At 33.6% G+C, this 16,079-nt stretch overlaps 1 protein-coding gene across 19 annotated transcripts in view; it reads right to left on the bottom strand.

The window, feature by feature from the left end:
• MIPOL1 (mirror-image polydactyly 1) overlaps positions 1–16,079 on the bottom strand; it is a 406,056-nt gene that overhangs the window by 327,755 nt on the left and 62,222 nt on the right. For all 19 annotated transcript variants that reach the window (XM_063651559.1, XM_054448526.2, XM_063651565.1 and 16 more), the window contains 3 exons: positions 6,087–6,318; positions 4,466–4,601; positions 2,733–2,838 (listed from right to left, as the gene is read on the bottom strand). In XM_063651559.1, coding sequence (XP_063507629.1) covers positions 2,733–2,838; positions 4,466–4,601; positions 6,087–6,318 — 474 coding nt within the window. The remainder of the gene's footprint in view (positions 1–2,732; positions 2,839–4,465; positions 4,602–6,086; positions 6,319–16,079) is intronic.

The raw sequence follows: 16,079 nt of genomic DNA, 5'->3' as shown, positions 1-16,079 counted from the left end.
TATTTTATATAATATACATGTATATATATTTTTATTTTTATAAAATCATACTATAGTTTTTCCCCTATTTCTTTCACTTAATAGTTATGAAGTTTTCCTCATATCCTCAAATATTCTTAATTATTACAAAATGTCTCAAATTATAAATGTATCATAATTTATTTAATAATTCCCTTATGGTTAGACTGTTTTTAATTCTCTTGCTATTGCAACTAATATTATATGAATATCTTTAAATATAAATCTCTATATTTTACATACTCTAAGAAAATGCCTACTATTTCTTTAGGGTACCTCATATTTTAATTAACATTTTATTTTTAAAATCTATAGACAGATTGTCTCCTATTTGCTGTTTCCAATGTTTAGTTCAGATGTTTTTATAAGTATTTCTTTTATTGTGAAATGGTTTGACCTTTTAAACATATATATTCTGCTTAACTACATTATAATACTTATGTATGTATGTGTGCTTATAACATATTTTGCCAAATACACTTTTTATTTCAAATATAAAAATGAGCAGTCATAGAAACAAACATCCATGCATATGTGGATTATTTGTTCTTTCACATTACAAGAAATAAAGAATTCATTAGATGTAATCATAGTCCTATACTGCTCTTTTTTCTGTTAAGATACTGACAAGGTAGTTTTTGTTGTTCTGTTTTGCTTTTTGACTGTACCTCCTATTCATCAGATACAAAATAAGTTTATTTAAGACAAGTTTATTTAAGACCATACATAAAATGGGAAAATATGAAGAGGTTCAAAAGTCCACCAAAGGGTCAGTTACCAAATTTTTTGTTGTTTTAAACCAATGAATTTCTTCAGTAATTCATATTTTTATTTTGACATAATAATAATAATTCTTTCTAATGTTATAGGCAAAATACTTTAAGTCTCTTCTTAAAATGAGATAGAAGTAAAATATTAAAGAGGAAAGATATACTTTGAAAATTTATACCTTAAAACAACTTCGGGAATTTTCATTTTGTGTCATTTTTATAAGCAAATGGTTGGACATATCTCTTTTAACTAGATTGCTTTGTTCCAGAGAAACTAAATAACACTGTTATTTTCATCAATTTAGAATGCTATAAATATTTTATTAAACATCTTTTAAATAATTGACATTTATTAATATATTTTGTTATTAATGAGAAATATAATTATAATAACAAAGTAATCAAATTATTTCCATGTTATGAATGCCTGATTCAAACTGTTCAAATGGGAACACTTAAATATATACCAATAAATGAATATTTGAAGTATCTGCTTAGCTACATTATAAAAAAAATTAAAGAGTAAATATTATTGCTTAATTAGGTTTCCCCTCCAAGAGATAAATGGGCTGGGCAGACACATTAATTCATGATTTTCAATAGGTTATGAAAACCCAAATTTATTAAGTTATTTCTGTAAGACATATATGCAAAGTTAACATTATGCAAATGCATCAAAACAAAATTCTTGTAATAGTATCCAAATTTCTTCTAATAGTATCCTAACAATTAGTATATTTATATATTTGATTATAAAAAGCCAAGACATTGCCAAATTGTTCCAAATTTATATTTGAAATACTTATTTTTAACAAACTATTAATTTTCCTTAAAATATGTTACTTTCATATTTTCCCACACACAAAAATAAAAACATTATGGTAGTTTAACATTAACAGAAAAGCAACTATCTAGTATTCAGCTGGTATATTTATTTATGGTCATCTTTGTTATATTTTCATAGCAATGTTTAGTTCTATTTTCCACAGTCATATTTTAAAGCAAGCTCTACTAGTTAATCATACTTCTGACCTAAAATAATTATTTCACCTATGTAATCCCATTAAGTGACTTGTAAAGCATGATTATAACCTCGGACTAATCACAAAATTCAACTGTTTCTTAAAAGCATTCCAAATGATATAAAAATGTTAAAATCAGTGATGTCCAAAATGGCTCTGAATGCTAATGTCTATTACTCCATGAAATTTCTCTTTCCTTAACATACTAAAACAATGTGAGAGATACATTCACAGGGGCATACACAGATGGAGATCATAGACTATTGAGAATCATTTCGTTGTATCTATAACATATCAAAAATACATTTAAAAATTTCTCCTTGCAAAGACCTGTGAGTAAAGATAGACTCCAGAATATATTTAAGGTAATCATTTATAATTTGAAAGTTTGGCAACCTTTCACTTTAATCTCAGGGAAAATATTATCTCTATTAGCAACTACATCATCAGATGAAAACTTATTAATTGCACAAAACAGATTTTTTAATCAAATGTAGGTTTCCATTGGCAATGAATATGTGACTATCTTCATACAAAGGAGAAGTATTTCCTCTCAACGAGCTAAAACAATAAGTGGTATCTGAACTGCTGGTTGAAAGGTAAAGGCACTGGTAATCATTATTTCCCCTTGTTTGTTCAGCCCCTTCCAACAAAACAAACAACCTTTTTGTGATTGGATTGACATGGTGTTAACAATGCATTTAATGCCCAAATCAGTATGAATACAGGTAAAGCTCTCACTAATACCAGTACCAGGATGTTAAAGCCACCTACTTTCTAAGCAGCCAAAAAAAAAAAAAAAAAAAGGAGAGCTTCCCCTCCTTTGGCAAATAAGCCAGCATGCTAGTACTCACCAAGACACATCATATAATAACCTTGTGTGTGATTCTTCAGGCCATGTGTTAATACCCCTCTACTATACCTGCTGTCTTTTCAGCAATTTTAGCTTCTGTTTCTTTCTCTTGGAGTTCCAGCTTAAACTTTAGTTTTCTCTGTTCTTTATCTTCTTTAGCCAATTTCTGCTGAAGCTAAAGCACATTGAAAAAAATCATGGATTCTTATCTGACGAATGCCTTGCAAAAATATAATTAATTTCAAAGTTTTTGGTTTTTTCTTAATTCTTATATTTTATTTAACTTCTTAGATAGATAACTCTGAAAAAAATTAAAAATTTAAGTTATTTATAAAGTAATAATTACCTTTAGTTATATAGAAATTGTAAAAACATCCCAATATACACTTAATTTATGTATATATGTGCATGAACAGGCAAATTAAATTCAGAGGACCAACATTATTCTTAAAAATAACTACTGCAGTTCAGATGTGGTTGCTCACGCCTGTAATCCCAGCACTTTGGGAGGCCAAGGTGGGCAGATCACCTGAGGTCAGGAGTTTGAGACCAGCCTGGCCAACGTGATGAAACCCCATCTCTACTAAAAATACAAAAAATTAGCTAGGTGTGGTGGCGGGCACCTGTAATCCCAGCTACTCAGGAGGCTGAGGCAGGAGAATCGCTTGAACCCAGGAGGCGGAGGTTGCAGTGGACTGAGATCATACCATTGCACTCCAGCCTGGACAACAAGAGTGAAAATTCATCTAAAAAAATAATAATAAAAATGACTACTGCAAAAGCAGTTTCATTCATCCTTTTCTCTTAATGCAAAATATTTGGAGGGGATTCGCCTAATAAAATAATAGATAGCACTGCTTTACAGTTTATCTTAGTAAATCCAATATTCTGAAACAAAATTAAGACAATAATCTTAATATCTGATACAAATCTCCCTTTGAGAATACTAGCCCCATCATATTCCATTTAAATTGGCACTGACAGCTGACTCATAATTGGCATGTAATAAAAAACTGCTAAATGAAAGTACAGAAAACATCTCATACAGAATCCCTCCACATGCTTTTTTAATTCCTTCCTAGGTTTTTGTCATTTTAGTTGTTTTCCTCCAAACATGATCAACATTCCTAACATCATGCTTCAGTTTGATTAGGTCACACAACTACGATATTAAAATCAGAGAAGTATGTAGAGGTTAAAAAAAAGAAGACACAGAAAATGCACATTATTTAATAAAATTATTTAATGATTACATGACTATAACTAGAATAAGAGTCAGAACAGATGATAAAACATAATGTGACAAATTGGACTGGACAAAATGCAGCAGTATAAGATTAACACAAGGTAAATGACAATATTGCCAAGCCTTGCTACTGAAATGTTTAATTACATATATTATTGAGGTCAAATATAGGGCACGGATACTAACAAAGAAAAAAAAATTAAGATAGTAACATGAAACCAGTGCATTCTATCTCTCATTCTCTATAATGCTGAAGTAGAGTTTTACTAAAACTTGAATGAATCTTTTTTTTTTAAAGATACATATACAAGAAACCAGGGGCTTATGAAAAAGGAAGTGCTAATGTGGACCAGCAAGGTAGGAAATCAAAAAAATGTTTTCATTTTCAACCCCTTAACTCAACCATACCCTGATGGCAAGGTATGGCAAAAACATAAAGCTACTGTTAAATGATTAAAGTGCAAAATAAAACCGAATTATGATGGGCAACAAAGGAAATTCAGAAGATCAACAGCTAAAACCATACTATACAATTATCAGACTTTCCATATTATACCTTTTTATTGCTTGTTCTGAGAATATCCAATTCTTTTAGAAGAAATGCTATTGTCTTCTCTTTATCTGAGTCTGAAGTAACTTGACAAGGAGTCATACATTCATAATGCATATCATTATGTCTATCTTCCATAATGCTGTAATAAAGAAACTGATTAACATTTCAGAGTAAGATAAACTAATTTTTTGACATTTTGTATGCTACTTGAGAACAGTATCAACTTGTAAGCAAACAGTATAAAGGAAGGGAAAGGAAAAGAGATGGGCTGTTTTTTTGAAGGCCTTATATTAAATTTGTAAGCATAGGTAAATTTTGGAGTCACTAAGAAGAAATTTAGTGACAGCTGGGACAGTCAGTGCAGCTCTATTTACCATGTATATCTCCTGTTGTAATTATACCAGATATCTCATAATCTGACTTTAGCCCAAACTCTACTATTTACTTTACCCATGTGGTTATAAAATGTTCATCCCTACTTCATTCTTCTGTGCTTCTACTCCTCAATAGGTATTCCAACCTACACCTTAGTAAGAATCTGAAAAAGGGATGGGAACATACCAATACATCTATTTCATTATATGTTACTATCTATTAACATATCTACTGAATAATTTGGAAGTAAGTAGAATAAAAGTTCCTATGCAAAAATATGTTAAAAATAGTATGCTGTAAAATATTATTTTGTCTAGACTGAAAATATATTAGTCACTGAAACTTCTTTTTAAATCTAATAATATTTTTCTAGCACATGACTAATTATCAAAGTTCCTTAATCTCATGGGTATCACAAATTCAAATCCTTTCATGAGCTAGGTAGGCAAGGTGACTGGGTAAAAGCTGAGAAAGTAAAATAATAAGGAAGGCAAATGGTAGAGAACAAGGCCCTTTTAAAAGCATTCAAATTCATTTAAATGAAAAATAGCGCTAACCCAAACCAAAATGCATGTTTGGGCTTACCTTGTCCTGCAGCTGCCAGTTTTTTACTTTCATGAATGATATGTCATGTATATCAATTTAACAGTTATTTCCAAATACATAAAGAAAGGTCACAGAAAATAATATTGAATAAAATAGAATTAAACCTCACTGTCTTTCTTCAGGGCACTTTGTGCCTTTTCACTTAGTTAACTAGACATATTATATCCATACCATGGAAACAGCAGAAAATCCTGGTAGATTCGCCAAGTTCTAATAAGTTTAGAATTAGCCAACACCAAAAAGAAAGAAGGAAAGAGGAAGAAAGGGAAGAAGGGAGGAAGGAAGAAAAAGTTCTTCCAATTCTAACTTTCTCTTTTTTTTTTCCTTCAGACAATCTCGCTCTGTCGCCCAGGCTGGAGTACAGTGGCACAATCTCAGCTCACTGCAACCTCTGCCTCCCAGGTTCAAGTGATTCTCATGACTCAGCCTCCTGAGTAGCTGGTATTACAGGCATGTGCCACCACACCTGGCTGATTTTTGTATTTTTGGTAGAGACAGGGTTTCACCATGTTGGCCATGCTGGTCTCGAACTCCTGACCTCAAGTGATCCACCCGCCTCGTCCTCCCAAAGTGCTGAGATTATAGGCATGAGCCACCATGCCTGGCCCCAATTCCTTCTAAATCCAAGGCTGTGAGCACTTACTTGTATTTTTCAGTAGTGCAGTAAACAGACTCATTATCTGGATAAGAACTGATGATCTGAAAATTCGTTGATCTCTGCCCTGGCCATTCTGTGTTCTCATATGTTATTTCATTAACTAATTCAGTGGATTTCCGATGCATACTTTTCTCAGAATTCATAGTCAGTTGCTCATCTGGCTGTGTACTTTTATTTATCCCTGTAGTTTCTTGTTCAAGATAACTGTGGGTTATGTCTGTATTTAAACAAATAAGTAACACATGATATATTAAACACCATAACTACATATTAAATCATTCAGTCAAATAAATATTTTTGGAAACACTCTTATAGCTTTAAACATAGTTTCTAGTCTTACTCCTACTGTAATCAGATAAGCATGGACAGTGTGGTTTTTGCCATCAAGATTTCCATTTCCACAGTCAATAGATATTTAGGATAGTAGTTCACGATTTGGCTGCATGTTGGAATAACCTAAGCAGATTTTTTAAAATCCTCAGAACTTCAGAAATTGTGAGTAAGACCTAGTCTATATTTCTGAAGATCCCCAAATGATTCCAGCATATGTTCAAGGCTGAGAACCACTGATTTGGAGGTATTATTTTCTAGATTAATTTTTCTAGATTTCTGAAAATAGTATACAATAAGTTAATGATTATAGTGAAGTGATAATGTATGTGGAACTCTGGTATTAGACTGCCTGGGTTAGAATTCCAGCTTTGCCAAGTGCATCACTTTGAGCTCAACCCATCCTGCCTCAGTTTCTTTTTTGTAAAATGGCTATGTAATATTGTTGTTAAGGACTAAATTAATGCATGCAAAAATACTTGGCCTAGTGTCTGACATATCAGTAAATATTAACTATTATTTTTGTAATCATCATCATATTAAAAGGGACACAATACAAGGAGAATTATTTCTAACCTCCATCTTATCCTATATGTATTATACATTAGAAAAGATACTTTGCAACGCCTATCTCACAAAAATTATCTTAAGCTACAGCTAGTACATAACGGTTATTTCAAAGGGACAATATGTATTTAATGACAAAGTAAAGTTTTGGGGAGAAAATGACACACAAATACATACACAAAGCAAACTGGTTCACTAGTAAATCAGCTCAACAGGCACCAGTACTGATTGCAACTAGTATTTTACTATTTAGAGCAGAAATATTTCTTGAACTTTAAAAGGCAGATGAACCTCACCTGATTTTTGGTAGTGCCTTCTGTAACCTGCCAAACTTAAAATCCTTGGAGGCAGAAGAGTCGTTTTATTTTATTTTATTTTTTAGATGGGGTCTTTCACCAGGCTAGAATGTGGTGGTGTGATCATGGCTCACTGTAGCCTCGACCTCCTGAGCTCAAGCAATCCTCTTGCCTTGGTCTTCCGAATGGCTGGGATTAGAGGAGCGTGCCACCATGCCTGGCTAATTTTTATGTTTTGTAAAGATGGGGGTCTTGCTATGTTGCTCAGGCTGAGAGTTGTTTTAGAATTTTTTTTAAAAAAGGGGGGTGCTTATAAATAAAATATCTCTCATAAAAATATTCATTCTTTAAGAAAAAATTATTTGCTTGTATATGCTGAAATTAGGTATAGCCAGTGATGAACTCCAGATCTCGGACATTATTCTTACTGGTAGCTGGAAGTTGGATCAGTATCATTTGTTTTTGGTAAATTACTCTCATATCACTCTGAAGAAATGAATTAGAAGAGAGAATGTGCTATCATAATTACACACTGTAAGACAGCTGTGAAATTTCAACATTATATTGTTTTAATTTAAATTTGACAGTTTTAGGAACAGATACATCTGAAGATTATTTGTTCATTCTTGACATCTCAAAATTCTTACTTGGTTTGCATTAGATGGTCACCATGCTACTTTTCTGTAATAGGCCGGCATTAGTATAATGAAACTCTCAAAATGTGAATGAGAAAAGTTTATAAACGGGCACTAAGGAAAGCCTCTATATCATTAACAGACCATGCTTTCTAACACTAACACAACATTGTAAGTAACTCAAATGAAAAGCAATCAGAAATAGTTACTGAAAGCATTATCAAAATAACAAAAATTGCCCCTAGGGACATATTTTTTAAAAACTCTTAGGCCTCTCATTCTTCTTCAGTTTATGAAGTGCCATGTTTCTTCAAAAGGAAAAACGATGGTCCATGGACCACTGCCAACTATAAAAGCCCCCAGGTCCCCATGACGGCCCCACGACTGCTTCAGACTCTTAAGTCCCAACTCTTTTTGGCCTGTTTGAGACCAAATTTACCATTATCTACAACTTGTCCCAAGTGTTGTTTTTTTTTTTTTTTTTTTTCCTTTTGAGACAGAGTCTTGCTCTGTCGCTCAGGCTGGAGTGCAGTGGCGCAATCTCGGCTCACTGAAACCTCCGCCTCCTGGGTTCAAGCGATTCTCCTGCCTCAGCCTCCCGATTAGCTGGAATTACAGATGAGCACCACCACACCCAGCTAATTTTTGTATTTTTAGTAGAGACAGGGTTTCACCATGTTGGCAAGGCTGGTCTTGAACTCCTGACCTCATGAACTGCCCGCCTCAGTCTCCCAAAGTGCTGGGATTACAGGCGTGAGCCACCGTGCCCAGCCTTGTCCCAAGTTTTAACCACCATATTTCGAGGTCTAATTCAGTATATTTTTCCTTTCAGTTTTTGATTCCTTACCTCCTGGTGTTTAGTTGGCCTTTTCCCTGCTATTTAAACTTGCTATTTGTTTACTAGTTTTATAGTTCTCTTTCTTTGGCTTTAACCTAATGTGAAATTTTGTGATCCCCTGAACTCTTGATAAATTACCACTATTTAACTTGTGACCACACTATCTTCTTCAATCTTAGAGGAGATGTGGAAGCTTCCCAATAAGAGCTTCCTAATAAGAAGACTCTGTGTTGAACCCTCCTGGGTCTTAGTAATTATAACCCCTTGAAGTTTTATTACAATAAATCCATCAATTTCTGACACACTCTAGACTTCCATTCTAAAATTTAATTATAAATGTTTAATATTTTTAAAGAACCCATACTGTGTGACTTGGCTCTATTTCTGGATATTTCTCATTTTGTTCAGTAGTAAAAGCTTTTAGACTTCTATTTTAAAAGGCTCATCAGAAATTTGGAGCCTGCTCTGCAAATCAGACTATCCATACTCTTCTACTGAAAATTTATTTAAAAAAATTTTTTTTAAGTCAGGATCTTGCAGTGTTGCCCAGGCTGGCCTCAAACTCCTGGGTTTAAGCAATCCTCCCACCTCAGACTCCCAGTCTGAGAATTTAATTTTACTTTAGAATACACATGGCTGATTTATAAAAATTTTCCTGTCTTGTTTTTTTGACCAACTATTTTGGCAAGTATGATTCCAGCAAATCAATGTTAAATCCTCTGAAGGCTCTCAATGCTCTCCTCTCTGCCATCCTGCATTACAATATATTAGTATTCAAACATTTGTATAAAAAGGTTGACTCCTCTAATTTATTTATTCATTAATTTACTGATCATTCATTGAAAACTTACAGTGTGATATGTCTTGTGGTAGCTACTGGGAAAACAAAGATGAATAAGAAACAAACACTCCACTCAAAGACTCTCTAGTACAGTGAGGATGGCAAACTCATCTAATGATCTGAATACAGTATAATAAGGACTATGCTTGGGCTATGAAGGCCAAATACATACAATATGCTAGACATACTAATGCTCACCTGGAAGACTCTAGGAAGACTTCACAAAGGCATTTGCTCCAAAAAAGGTCAAGTAGGGAAATGCGAAGTAGCAAACTGCCAAAGGGTAGCCAGAGTTAGATGAATAAAAAGTTAACAGACTATAAAAATAAGTAGAGAATAGGAAGAATAGCAATAGATATAGAGGAGAAGAAATAAATTTAGGAACAATGAAGAGACATTTCTTGTACTGAAATGACAAGATGTTATAGTCAGGAAGAAAATTTCTAAAATCAGTATTAAGGACAAAGTCCAAGGTATGGCTCATCTGGAAATGAGTTGACAAAATAAATTAAAAGTGAACATACTCGGAGTGGAGAAAATCAAAAAGTCAAAGTGCTGAAAGTACCACCTTTGAAGACATTGAAGTCATCCAGAAAAATGGCAGAAAATGGAGAGAAGAAATGAGAGCCAAATGTCAAAGATTTCAACGACTGCAGAAGCAAGCTAAATGAGAAAGCCGACAAAAACTGACATTAGATAATCCTTCATTTGTACCTTTTTATTTTGAAATAATTTGTCTCATAAGAAAGTTGCAAAACAAAGAATTACTGTATGTCCTTTACCTAGACTCCTCAAATATTCACATTTTATCATGCTTGCTTTATTAACCATTCTTTCTATAAGTATCTACACAATTTTTTTTTTGAGAGGGTCTCACTCTGTCACCCACGTTGGAGTGCAGTAGCACAATCATGGCTCGCTGCAGCCTTGACCTCCCGGGCTTAAGCAATTTTCCCAACTCAGGCCCCCGAATAGTTGAGACTACAGCTGTGTGCTGTGTTGCCATGCCTCACTAATTATTTTTTTCAGAGATAGGGTCTTGCCATGTTGCCCAGGCTGGTCTCAAACTCCTGGGCTCAAGCAATCCTCCAGCCTCTGCCTCCCAAAGTATTGGGATTACAGGCATAAGCCACCATGCTGACCTTACAATTTTTTTTTTTTTCTGAAACATTAGTGAGTAAGCAACAGGCATGATGCACTTTGACTTTTCAAGACAAATTTTAAGATACTGCTCTATCACCTTGCATTTTGCCTAATTTTCTTTACCTTATTCGTAGCCCAAATTTATTTCTGAATTAGTACCTTTTCCAACCAAGAGAAGATGAAAGCGTTAGCAACTCTAAGTTCAGACTTCAGTTATTTTCCCTAAACTCTCCAGCCCAGGAGAAGGATCTTTATGAAGCAATAATGAGATGAAGCTACTAAGAGCTTTAGCTGAGCTTATTTGTATTGCCCCATCACTTTAAAAAGAACAGCATACAGAAATATAAACACAAGCCAATAAAATGCCATTAAAGTGAAGCTATTGGTCTGTTTTGCATATTAGTCAATTTAAAAGATAAGATAAATGTTAAACAGAAAGATATTCACTTTCGATTCAAACTCTTATCTCTAGGCAGATGAAAACTTAAACCTAAAACCATCCTGTTGATTCCTCTATCTCTTTCATATGGTTTGAAACGGAAACTCTCTTTAGTAATCCACTTTAGTGTTTAATCAATGTCATTGTTAACTCTTCTAACATTATGACTAACTGAATTAATACTATTCAACTTCACTTATCCATATGGACTTAAAGAATAAACTATCAATCTCTTCTTCATCATTCAAAAGTTATGAAGTCTGACTTTCTTTTCTCAGAGTTAAACAACAGGAAAAAATGTATGATTACTATCAATCTCTTCATTTGCTTTTCTGTGGGCACGCTGTTTTATTTAGACATAAGAATTCGACCACTTCAAACCAAATATAATTCCCAACTTTTGCATTTACTGTCTCATACCATCACTACCACATAAACTTATCCTGCTATCAACTGAAAAATGATATTATGGATTACTACTAGGTATTACCCTAAAATGCCACCTACTGCTATTGCTAGACAGTTTCTTCATCTAGGCATAGAATCTTAATACATCTGCATAGACCAGCTGCATTATATGCTTTGAAGATCCTGTATCTCTCTAGTGACTTTCATGCTGTTTCCAATGAACCATTTTCATGATCTAATGAATTATTGCTTGCTTCTGGAGGTGTCAGTATTGTTAACTGTCTCATTGCTAATGCTCAATTCCTTAGTCTGGAAAATTAACAGTATTACAATACCATTGCCTGTTCTAGGAAAGAAAGCTTTGAGATTCCCTTTGAGTTCAATTCTTCAGACAATTATATATTTTTTAATATATACTATACTCAGATTGATGCTACCCAGTAAATCATGACGCATTGCCAAAAGTAACTATTATTTAATGACCACTATACAGAAGTAAGGCAGTGGCTACAATCAAATAGGGATTCTTAGAGGCTGGGAAATTCTGTTCTGCCTGGCTTTGTAAATAGTTTGTGACAACTGGTATCTGTGTAAACGGATTTGATGGTCCCCTGGGGGGTCAATACTGTTTACAGAGCTGTTTCTTCAGAGTGGTTGAGCTAGAATTGTCTCTAGGGTTCCTACTGGGGTTACTCAGAATAGCAACATCCCAGCTACCTGGGAGCTCAGGGACAGGAAAGAGAAAGGGGGGATAGAAGTATTAGGGGCAAATACATTCAAATAAATGGATCACCTGCCTCTTAAGATGAAGGTGCTACTTAGTGCATATATATCTAAAATGAACATAGTAAAGGCAGTTTGTTAATATGCTCTCTGACACTTGATAACACAACTTCACTACTTCCGTAAATTCTGTCTTTTGGGGGGTGAGAAAAGAAGGTTACAGCTTAGCATCTGATTTTATAAATATAAAAAGAAGCAAATCGCATGCTTTAATGCTTCTTTCCTTCCTATATGGTCCATCACCATATTATATAAAAAATCAAAATATAAGACTTCCTTTTCCTATTAGAATGCAAATTTGATATGATGACGGAATTTCTATAGTAGTTCCACATTTTAAACAAAAGATGTCTTTTTTCAATGGGTAAAAACTTTTTTTTTTAATGAACATTAGTTTTGAAATAATCAGAACAATGTCAACTAGTGATTGCTCTCAATGACTTCTACCAATTCCTTAAGTAATTTAAATATAGTATATACTCTGTGTGTGCACAAATAATATTTATTTCCATTACTAAATATTTCCAACTATGCTTCCCTTTTCTGTGGAATAGAGGGTTAGCTTTCCACACAGATGCATATTATATGTGCTCCCCCACAACATCTAGGCAATACAGATGCATATTATATGTGTTTTTCCCCCCACATAACATTATCGGGAACTTCTGTAACATTATAGTAGATCTGCCTAATATGTGTGTACAAGATAAAAGTTTAGACCATCCAAGTGGTCTAACCACTACACCACTGATATATTTAGACCTTCCAAGCAGAACCACAGTCAGTGCATGGATTCTGAAGACAGACTACAAGGTTTGAATTCTGGCTCCACAATATAGCTGTACAACCTTTAGCAAAATATTTAACCTTTCATCAATTTTCCTAGCAGTAAAGAGTACAAAATGATAGCATCTACCTCAAAAAAATGTTAAGAGAATTAAACTAAGTTACATAAATCTTTTAGAAAAGTGTTGGCACAAAATATACAATAAATATTAGCTACTATTATCTTTAGGATCTGCTTTGCTAAAAGCTAGTTTCTCTATTTTGATTTCTCTTACCTTTCTGTGAGATAACATCACCATCTTGGGACCACATTCAAACTTACAATTCAAATTTATATCTTTAATTTCTCTCAAATATTAAGAAAAGCAAGAAAGGTATCTATTTTCCTAGTTATTATTCTAGTTTTCATATTTTAAATTTTCTCAATTTCCTGAACAAATTTATTTGATGATCAATAGTCAGCATATAGTTGCACAGCTAAAATCAGTACAGCTGACCTAATCAACCAAGATGTTATCTAAACATTTACTTTTTCTTCCAGGAAATGTTAGCAACTATGGGGCAAAAATCTCTCAGAAATACTAATGTATCTAATACTTTCTCTTTTTTTCTTTTGGCCCAAATAATCTTATTCTGTTAACAATTGTATGTAATTCTTCTAAAATATCAGAAGAGGTGGAAATGAAAAATAAACAGAATGCCATCTAATTCAATGAGAAACATAAACACAAAGAGAAAATACTTAAGATGGTTAAAACTTGTAATTAATACATAATGGTTTAATAAAGTTTGTATCAGATTATAAAACTAATACATTACAGAAATAATACAACTTTGAAATTTAGAAATCTTGACATTCAGGAAAGATTCTGAGAGAAAATTCACTGTCAAAGAAAGAAAATTAACAGTAAATTCAATCCCATGGCAGGAAAACAAGAAATTTAAATAACATACTTCTATGTTATTAATTACAATCTCTGTTATTAATTACATATTCTATGATATTAATTACAATCAGGATCATAGCTGGTAGATCACAGGCTCCTATCTTCCCAAGAATCTAATTTAGAAGTCACAGGAAATTAAGTAACTTAGCTTAAAAAATGGAAACTTTTTACATGAATACCATATACTAGCTCTCTCAGGGCTTTTTAAATTTGTATTTTGGCTTCAACAGTCATAAAATAAAGCCATAATTTTACTTTCATTGGCCTACATAATTAATAACCTCTATCTGTGCTTTAAACAAACTTGCCAACATACATTTAGATTGTTTCTACAAACAGCATAAATGAAATTATAAGATAATCTTTGTTTGATCTGTTTTTCAGTATCATCACCAAGTTAATTACCAACCACAACTATGTAATTATTCTTCTATAATGTGTTCAACCACATTACATTAGCAACTATGTCCAACCACATTATAGAAGAATAGAGAATAGTTACACAGATGTGGTTTCTACAGTTCACGGCCTTCTCATCTATGTGTGCCTCCCTTTCTAGACTGTAAACTCCCTAATATACTCATCTTCCTAAAATATACTGGAACAAAACAGTGGATATATTAGGTCTTTCATTCAATGAAATGAAATGAATCAATGAAAGGAGATACTAAATTAGGTTTCCTTTTTTTTTTTTTTTGAGATGCGATCTCACTATGTGGCCCAGACTGGTCTCTCGAACTCCTGAGCTCAAGCAATCCTCCCATCTCGGCCTCCCAAAGTGCTGGGGTTACAGGTGTAAGCTAATGCATCTGGCCAGAAATACTGAATTAGAAAATCAGCTAAAGAATATATGGAGAGCAAACAAGTATTGAAAATGAGTACTTTATTCAACACTTATTAAATACCAACACAGTGCCAGGTGCTGTGTAGGATGTAAAGGTAAATTAAAAACTCTATCTGCTCTCAGGGGAAATGACAAAGAATGAGGGAGGAAGACAATATGAATAACCTTTGCAAACAAGTAAAGAAAAGGTTGGTGGCAGAATGAGGGTAGTCCCAGTGATACGTTTAATCATATAGATCAGCACTATCCAAAAGATATATTGTTCAAATTGCTTATACAATTTTTAATTTTCTCATAAGCTCATCAAACAAGAAATAATGAGTAATATTATATTTCTCAAATATGACCATTTCAACATGTAGTATTAAAAAATTGCTTTGAGAAATTTTACATTCTTTTTTGTACTATAATTACAGCAAATCTGTTTGGACTAGCCAGATTTTAAGTGCTCAGTAGCCACATGGTGCCCATAGCTACCATATTGGAAAGCACAGACAGTGATTTCTTATGTTTTTTTTTTTTTTTTTTTCAAGACAGGGTCTCACTCTCCCACTCAGACTAGAGTGAGGTGGCACCATCATGGCTCACTACAGCCTCAACCTTCCAGGCTCAGGCGATCCTCTAGCCTCAGCCTCCAGAGTAGCTATGACCACAGGCATGTGCCACCACACCTGGCTAATTTGTTTTTATTATTTGTAGAGACAAGGTCTCCCCTATGTTGCCCCGGCTGGTGTCGAATTTCTGGGCTCAAGTGATCGCGGGTCGATCCCATCTCAGCCTCCCAAAGTGCTGAGATTGTAGATGTGAGCCACTGTCCCCAGTGCATATGTAATTCTTAATAAGGTATATTGTACACATATTGAAGAGAAGTCAAAAACATATTTAATGGTGAAGGCTACGTGTAGCTATAAGATACTGAAATAAGCTTTTATTAAGGCTGAAAAACCAGATAATCACTAAATCTGTCAATATCACATAACTCATTCATTTGGACATTAGAGTTGGAGATACAAAATAAACTGCATCCTTTATACTCCTACGCATGGTTATATTTAGATAAACACACATGCCAAAAAGAAGTGGTGAGATTATTTTACCTTAGATACAACAATTCAATGACT

The sequence above is a fragment of the Pongo pygmaeus genome, chromosome 15, assembly GCF_028885625.2.
Source record: "Pongo pygmaeus isolate AG05252 chromosome 15, NHGRI_mPonPyg2-v2.0_pri, whole genome shotgun sequence".
NCBI classification, from domain to species: Eukaryota; Metazoa; Chordata; class Mammalia; order Primates; family Hominidae; genus Pongo; species Pongo pygmaeus.
Note: the sequence above shows the minus strand (reverse complement) of the source record. Positions and strands in the feature narration are given on the sequence as shown.